Source organism: Aplidium turbinatum, chromosome 7, assembly GCF_918807975.1.
Source record: "Aplidium turbinatum chromosome 7, kaAplTurb1.1, whole genome shotgun sequence".
Lineage (NCBI taxonomy): Eukaryota > Metazoa > Chordata > Ascidiacea > Aplousobranchia > Polyclinidae > Aplidium > Aplidium turbinatum.
Genome location: NC_137478.1, coordinates 23618828 through 23627340, shown reverse-complemented (window position 1 = coordinate 23627340; position 8513 = coordinate 23618828). Strand labels below are relative to the sequence as shown.

General features: G+C 38.2%; 1 protein-coding gene across 1 annotated transcript; it reads right to left on the bottom strand.

The window, feature by feature from the left end:
• Window positions 1-1912: 1912 nt before the first annotated feature.
• On the bottom strand, window positions 1913-4084 carry LOC145773972 (uncharacterized). Its single transcript, XM_082585099.1, has one exon. The coding sequence runs from the start codon at window positions 3796-3798 to the stop codon at window positions 3334-3336; it is 465 nt and encodes a 154-aa protein (XP_082441225.1). The 5' UTR covers window positions 3799-4084; the 3' UTR covers window positions 1913-3333.
• Between the last annotated feature and the right edge of the window lie 4429 nt (window positions 4085-8513).

Genomic DNA, 8513 nt, shown 5'->3' with positions numbered 1-8513 from the left:
GCCACTGGAGTAGACTATCGAAACCGAAAGTAGGCTACGCTGGTTGGAAGCCATGCTAACGATTTTGTTTGTGGACATTAACATAAAAATGTCACAATGCATCATTTTAATGTTTGTTCTTTGATAAAAATTAAATGCCCCCCCCCGAAAATGTTTGCTGGTTGCGGGCCTGAGTGCAATACTGTGTTTGTAATAGACAATTCAAGTTTTAAATATTTCAAAACGACTTTCGAAATATTACATCAAAGGTTTGAGATTTACAACATAAACAAACAAGAGAGGGAGAGAGAGTGAGAGTGAGTGAGAGAGGGAAACTTTTATTTATTTTTTTATTTCAAGAAACTACAAAAATAAGAAAAAAGTTGTACATCGACAGTATTTACTTTAGGCTTATTGTGAAGGTCAAAAAATACCTATGTTTGAACCATTCTGGCATGTTGATGTCATTCTGGACCAAACCAAGATGCTGCTGGACAGCAGTCCATTTCCAAATGAAGTCCAATGTTTTATTCATGTTTTAGCTTCACTAGTCAGAAATTCAGCGACAGATGCGAATGGGTATATAAAATACCGTAGATAGTAGCGTTGTCACACAAAAAATATTTTTGTTCAAACAAGTTATAGGCTATTTCCATTTAAAAATATGCCTTAACCAAATTTTTATGTCGGTGACGTAAGATAAAATTTATCATTTTGGTGCTATAGTTAGCGAACTTTAGAGTATTCAAAATTAATCTGCAACACATCCTGATATTTTTCAATTAGCCTACTTCTTTGATTTTATGCTTTGCTTTCATTGTGAGCTGGGGCAAGTTTTATTAACATTTTTTGTCAGCAAAACTTTCACTTGGTTTTAGCCTTCTGCTCATAAATCAGCTATTTCAATAGAAGTATCTCGATTCTCGACTTCACTTGTTAATTCCAGCATTCTAGCTATAAAATGGACATGTAGCTTTCTTCTACCAGCAAAGACAGGCAAGATTCAACAATACAACAAGGTTGAGCACTATAACAATACTGTATATTATACATATTTACAAATAGTTTTAACAGTCGAACGTTTTTGGCTTAACTTGATGAAGGCTAATGAGGGCTGTTAAGCCGAAAACGTTCGACTGGTAAAACTATTTGTAAATATGTAAAACATACAGTATTGTTATATTGTTCAATTCTGTTGTATTGTTGTCTTGCCTGTCTTTGGTATAAGAAAGCAAACTCTCTCCCGAAATTATATTAACATGTAGGCTAGCCTAGTTTTCTCGTTTTAATTTTTATGCTTAAAATTTAACATTATTTTTAGAAGTCAAAGCATGACGTTGTTGAAAATAAAAAAATATGAAAATGGTAGAATTTTTCACATATATATGATTGTGTATATTTCATCACAAAAGTGTTGTCAATCATGTTTTGATTACTGACAAAATTGTACAGTACTGTATATTGCTGTTAGAAGAGTTTGTTTTTTACCACTAAAACTTAAACTCGGAAACCTACGTTTCTCCAATTTACATTAAAAAATGTCAAACTTGGCTGTTAGCATGAACATTCAAAGCAGACAAGGTAAATAATTTCACATGTTTCTACACATAGAGTTGAAATAGAATAAACAACCAAATGTGAACTTGCAACAGAGAAAATTAAAAAATTGTGCTCGTATTTGCAAAAACTTTGTAAACTCGGCCTCAAGCTCAAATAACCTACATTCTGTATCGATCTAGTTTGCAGCCCTTTAAAGAAGCCGATATGCTCTTTGTGTTTAAAGTTTAGGCCCAAACAGCGTAAATTTCATTGTCAAAAAAGGATGGGTAACTCACATCTAAATAAAAATAAAGGCGTGATTCTACCTAAGATGTTTCTTCACCACGGGATGAGTTTGTATGCATTCTTCCTGCCCTACTTAGAATTCAGTAACTTCAGGATTTTTTGTTTTTATTCCGGTTTCAAACACAAAAAATCTTTTTTATGTTGTGTTTTATCGGCCCAAGTTAAGCCCGGCAAAGAAATTTTCTTCTTCGTCTTCTTCTTCTTCGTTTTTGTTTGTATCTGCATTCCATCATTTTGGGATTCGAGTGGTACATGCATTCTATTTTCGAGGGCCTTGGCTTGAACATACATTCCATTTTTATTTTGCTGGGCTTTTTGTACCTGCATCTCATTCTTTTAGGCTTTTGCTTGTAACGGCATTGCATACGTCGAGGCTTAGGTTTGTATCGGCATTGCATACGTCTGGGTTTAGGTTTGTATCGGCATTGCATACGTCTGGGTTTAGGTTTGTATCGGCATTGCATACGTCGAGTTTTAGGTTTGTATCGGCATTGCATACGTCGGGTCTTAGGTTTGTATCGGCATTGCACTCTGCTGCGTCTTCGTCGTCGTCTAGGTCTAGACCGTTTTCGCTTGGGATATCGACAAATTTCCTTTCGCTTTTGCCGCCTCTTTTTTCGGCGGCGTTTAGGAAATCGGCATACTAATCGGTTTTGTCGTCGTCGATGTCTTCTTCTTTTCTTTTTTTTCTTTATATACTTACAGATGGTACTTTGCTTCTTTCTGTGTGATGACCTCTTACATCCTGCTCTTAAAGCCTTGCCTCTTTGCGTTAATCTAAAACGCCCTTGAGCAGTTTTAAACAGATATCCTTGCCGTAACATCCGTCTAATAGTACGGCCAGTCACTTTAACTGCCCTTGTTCTTTTCACACAGTTGTTTATCAAAACATATTTTATAATCGCTTTTCTAGAACATCCTCCTTTGCAACTCAGAGCAAGAATGGCCCTCTTGACCATCAGGCGATAACTAGCATGCCTTCCACTGCCCCTTCGCCCTGAAGGGTCAGGCGTGTCTTCTTCTTCTTCGTCGTCGTTGTCATTTTTTTTTACACTAGAGTGCCTAGGTGCTTCTTCTACTTTGTTTCTAAAACCGGACATCATTTTACGCTCCTTCAAATTTATACAGTTATATATTTCAGGATTTCAAACCTTGGCGAAACGATGAAGTTTTACGAAGTTGTGACGTCACAATTGAGTGAATTCAGATTAATAAAAATTTATGAAGTTAACTTTTACAAAAACTATTTTTTAAGAATTTGTGAAAAGGGAGAAAATAGAAAAAATTATTTTTTGTCACCTGTGAGTCCAATCTAAAGTGATTACAACAACTAAGCTTTGCAACATACTGTTTTTTATTGCCGCAGACCCCTTTCCAAGTAAACAATCGGACATGGATAGCCGTCGCCGTATGTGATGTTTACAATAAAGGTTTTTTTGGAAAGGGTCTTTGAAGTTATTAAAACACTTTGTTGTGTTTTTTTTAATATGATGACGCAGAATAGTTGATCTAACGTTTTCGCCTCTTCTCTTCTTTACATCGACGACTGGAGCTTTTTTTCCCTTGTTTCTTAGTTTTCAGTGTTTTTCCTCTTAAGTCTTTTCGCCTTCTTCCTTTTCCGGTAGTTCTTCGTATTTTGATGTGGCGAGGTCCTCTTCTTCGTCCTCTACGATTCTTTTTTCTTTTCACTCTGAATTTTCCACTACAGCATTTAAGAAGAATCCCAGAGCGCACCATCCGCTTAAGAGCGCGGCACGTGGCACGAACGCAATTGGTCTTTTTTACGCAATATTTAGTACAAATATACCTGATAATTGCTCTCTTGGAGGAGCCACCTTTGGTCTTCAGGACACATATTGCTTTTTTAACCATCGTGTTATATGGTGGATGTTTTCCATGTGATTCCCCCGACGATCCAGGAGCAGCTACGCTCTCCTCCGAGGCAGTTGGCGTCATATCTTCTGTATCACTCATATTTTGTATTTGTATTTTTTACTACCAACTTCAACTATTACTTTCATGAGCGGATTTGGCAACATTATATGATTGCAATACTTACGTACGCGAAACGATATATTTATTCGTCATCACTGACACAATGCTTCCGTTGTTTGTCATAAACAAACTGTGCCTTTAAAAACCCAGTCCAGCACCAAAAATTTGCTTTATGTGTAGTAAAAGATAAAACTTCGGTAAATATTCAGTATTGGCGTTGTATTTGTCTATAAAATAACAACTTTCGAAAATAAAATTTCGCAAGTATTTTGCAAAAAGTTAAAGATGAATGAATTTTTTTGCTTTTATGTAAGTTGTTCTTTTATGACGTAACAAAGAGTATTAGTAAATTATTTGCCTACAGTAGTTTTAACCAGCACATAAAACAAGTCAGGTTTGGTAATGACTAAAGTTTAGTCATTATTACAAAATTCATTTGGTTGCATTCTACAATCGATGGAGCATATTTCGATATAATCTATGATCTGCAATTCTCTAACATCGAAAAGCAAGAACGGAGGTTTGGAAACACCAACTTTATTAGTCAGTTTTAATAGTTTGGGCTTTTTCAAAATATCAGAATGTGTTTAGAACAATTCTCTTTTATTTGGTAACAGAGGTGCAGTGTAGGACAGGGCCGTGGAAAGGATAATTATCTGCTTTCTTGCAAAATGCGGAACCCGAAAATCCGCTTCAAGGACAAACGGAAAATCAACAAAACACTTTTTGCGATGTAGGCTACATTCACTGCAGTAATCATGCTCTCGATATGATTTTGCAAGACGTTGTAAAGGAGGTGAGGCTTATCGCCGATGCCTTAAACTTCGTTCAAGGTGTTGCAGTTGTAATTCGTGAATCGTCTAAACGTAAATCTTTATTTATGTCGCTTTTTGGTTCCGATGAAGTTGTCTGCAATTTGCTGGGTTTGTGTCCTACTCGTTGGTGCGTTCGTGCTTCTGCTCTCGCTCGTGTTGTTAAGTGCTACCCTACCCTGTTGCAATGTCTGACCGACATGACAGAAGATAGTGCAATAAAAGGAGACGCACGTGCAAAGATATTCAGCTTGATAAAATAAGCACGCACGATGGGACTGTATTTTGCGATTACCTGCAGAAGTGAAGTTTTTCAGCCTGCAGAAGCCGCAGCAAGACAGCTCCAAAACAAGAAGATCTCTGCTTCTTCAGCTTTGGTATCCATCACCATACTCCGCGAACGGTTCAAAAATCTCAGAAAAGATAAATCCGTTTCCAAGTTTATGGAAGCAGCAAACGTCTTTGCGTCTGCCAATGACCTAAAGACGCCAAAGGATCCCCAAGTGAGCAAAACTCCAGCAAGATTTCAAAACACAGAGGAATCGGATGCTTTGTCGTCTGCGGGAGAAGGAGCGTGGAAACGGCAATACACCGAAGCCCTTGATTTGGTTCAAGCTGAGCTTGATCAAAGATTCGACCAGGTGGATCTGTTTACAGCAGCCAACAGAGAGAAGGCCCTTTTGAGCTGTGCAAACGGTGAGGAAGGATCTGATACTGAGATCAGCGCTTACCCAATGCCATCAGAAAAGATCGCCTAAAAACGGAACTTACATTGCTCAGCGATGTTGTAAGTGGAAAAACCGCAAACTCCATTCAAAAGGTTGCTGAGATACTATCGCAACTAAATCCTCCAAAACTAGATCTTTTCATAGAAACGTGAAAATTCGTGGAGCTCTGCCTTTACCTCCTGGTTTCAGCTGCATCATCAGAACTTTCTTTTTCTGCTCTAAGACTCCTGAAAACGTGGTTGAGAAGCTCAATGACACAATAAAGACTTAGGCTACTCATCTTGAGTTGATGCATGTCCACCAAAACATTTTGAACACTGTCGATGTCAAAAAACTCATGACACAGTTCATAGGGAAAAACCTGAGCGTAAGCAATCTTCGGAAGCGTGTGAAAACTCATTTCCACTGTCGTTTTCATATCACAACTAATTTTCATTTTCATATATTTCATTTTCATATTCCATTTTCATATCCAACTGTCGTTTTCATATCACTTTCTAATTCGTTTTCATTTTAATTTCCTGAACAGCTGCTTTGTTGTTGCCGTTCTTCGTTTCTTACAACTTACAATATATGTGTTTTGGCGTCATTTTGTACACAGGAGGGACCTATTAAAGTTACTACCAGTTTTAAACGTAGCTTACTCCCACATAAGGGAGGTCGGGGGGGCGAAGCCCCCCAGATGCTCACAATGCTACGGCAGCTTCAGCCCCCCCTAGAGAAAAGTAGTTCCCGCGCCACTGCTTACAACTCTGGTAGGTAGGCTGGTGAGAAAGAATCATGCAAAAATTCTGATTCTTTAAATTTTTAACGTGGTGTTTCATCATCATCATCATCATCATCACTTCAATAATATCATCATTTGCTTCAAGTTCGTTATCATCCAAAATTGATTAAGCTCTGGAAAAAGGGCAATTTTTTTCCAATTTGGAACCCCACAGCACTATTTTCGTATTAATAGCTGTCAACTTTTCATGGGAGTGAAGAGGGTTTATTTCTTTTTCTTGCAGAGCCAAGTTGATGAAGTTGACAGATTCAAAATGTCAACCGAAAATGTAAGAAGCATAAAAAAACTATTGTCAGAAAAGTTATTGTGTAGTTCTAGTTTCCGCTTTCTCAGAAACTCCTGTATTTCTTTCCCTAAAAGGAAGATTCTTTTCAGAACTTTTCCCTTTGATAGCCATCTGACATAAAGCAAAAAGATTTTGAAATGCAGACTTATCGGTCACCGTTTTGACCATTAATGCTTGACGATGAAGAATGCAGTGTGTGCCAATTGCCAGAGATGTACGTATACGCCGCAAATTATACGCCGCATACTTGCGGCGTAGACTTTTTGCTTACGCTACCGCTTGCGGCCACATTTTTTTGGATAGTGTGCGCTTGAGGCTACGCCGTAAAGTTTTCGCGGTTTTTTAGCGCATAGCGTCAACGCATACTTTTTAATGTCTTTTTTTCTCTACAACACGCCAATACCTTCCAGCGCTGCAGTTGAAAGAATGTTTTCAATGGGCAGTCAGATGAACACTTTCAGATGCTTGTGTTTCTTCGTGGAAATTCAAAATAAAACTTGTTTGTTTCGAGTGGTTTATACCGTGGGAATGTTTGGCACCTAGCAAACAAAATTAGTTTACGCTAGTGTATGCGCTGACGCCGCCAACTTTTTTACAAGTTGCGTTGACGCATACGGCGTATGGTTTTTCGAACGTTTGCGCTAACGCTGACGGCGTCAATATTTTTTGTATGCGCGTAAATCACTGCCAATTGCATTTGGGGCTTTTGTTTGACCAGAGTCTGCAAACCAGAGCGACATCCCAGCATTGCTAGAGCACTATCAGTCTAAACACCAATTAGGCTACGTGCTCCAATCGTAGATCATCATGATGAAAAAAACTGTCAACTTTGTTGAATATCCTATATCTTTTGCCTTTGTAGTTGTGGCAAGGTAGTTGTTTGCAGAACAAGAATTTGTCTTCCATATGTTTTTCATGTAGCCTACGTAACACACATATACCCAAAGTTGAGCTAGACTAGCAACGTCTGTTGTTTCGTCAAACTGAATTGAAAACAAATTAAATTTTGTACACCTATAACGTTAGTAGTGTAATCAGACACATCTCAAACCCCCATACCCCATGCTGTGACGCTACAAAAGAAACAAATCAAGAAATACTCATGCAGTGGCAATGAATTGTTGTTTATTTTATGATGATGTCAAGGTGTTGACATCACAAAAGGTGTTGAAGCGGAACAGTCCCACTTTTGTGTAAATTCACCCCGCCAAAAATTCAAATGTATAAAGAATAAACAAAGAAATTAGAGTATGATTCAAGCTCCAGGGTTGCCAGATGTATGGTAAACATGCTCCATATGAGTGTTCAAGCGTGACAAAAACTACTCTTTTTGTGTAAATTTACCCCGCCAAAATTCAAATGTATAAAGAATAAACAAAGAAATTAGAGTATGATTCAAGCTCCAGGGTTGCCAGATATATGGTAAACATGCTTCATATGAGTGTTCAAGCGTGACAAAAACTACTCTGATGCCACAGTGTTGACGTCACTTGTTTCTATGAAGATGTCACTGTGTTGACGTCAAAAAAATAAGATGTTGAAGGATGTCATGTGTCATTGCACCATCCTTGAGTCACAGCTGATTTGGTCTTGATTTTTTCTTCTTCTTTTTTTGTTGAAACAAGAACAGAATTCATTTCTATACGATTGAAAATGGATGTACGCTTTCAGCACCCGTTCATGTGTGTGATCGCTGGACCAACTGGCAGCGGTAAAACTGAGTTTGAGACTAAACAACCGAAGCTTGAAGCTGGTTCGCTTGTTCGAGTCAGCAAAAGCAGGCGAAGCTTTCACAAAGGTTATTTGCCTAACTGGACAGAGGAATTGTTTCTCGTGGACAAGGCTTTAACCGGCGATCCGCCAGTTTATGTTTTAAAAATCTTAGACGGGGAAACACTGCACGGTACGTTTTACGAACAAGAAATTCAAAAAGTTTCTAAAGCAAACGACATCTATATTCTACAAGGTAGAAGCGATTCTAGGGAAGAGAAAAAAGAATCGAAAGAAACAGATCCTTGTACAGTGGCTCGGTTACCCGGACAAGTTCAATTGCTGGATTGACGAAGCGAGTGTTGTACGTT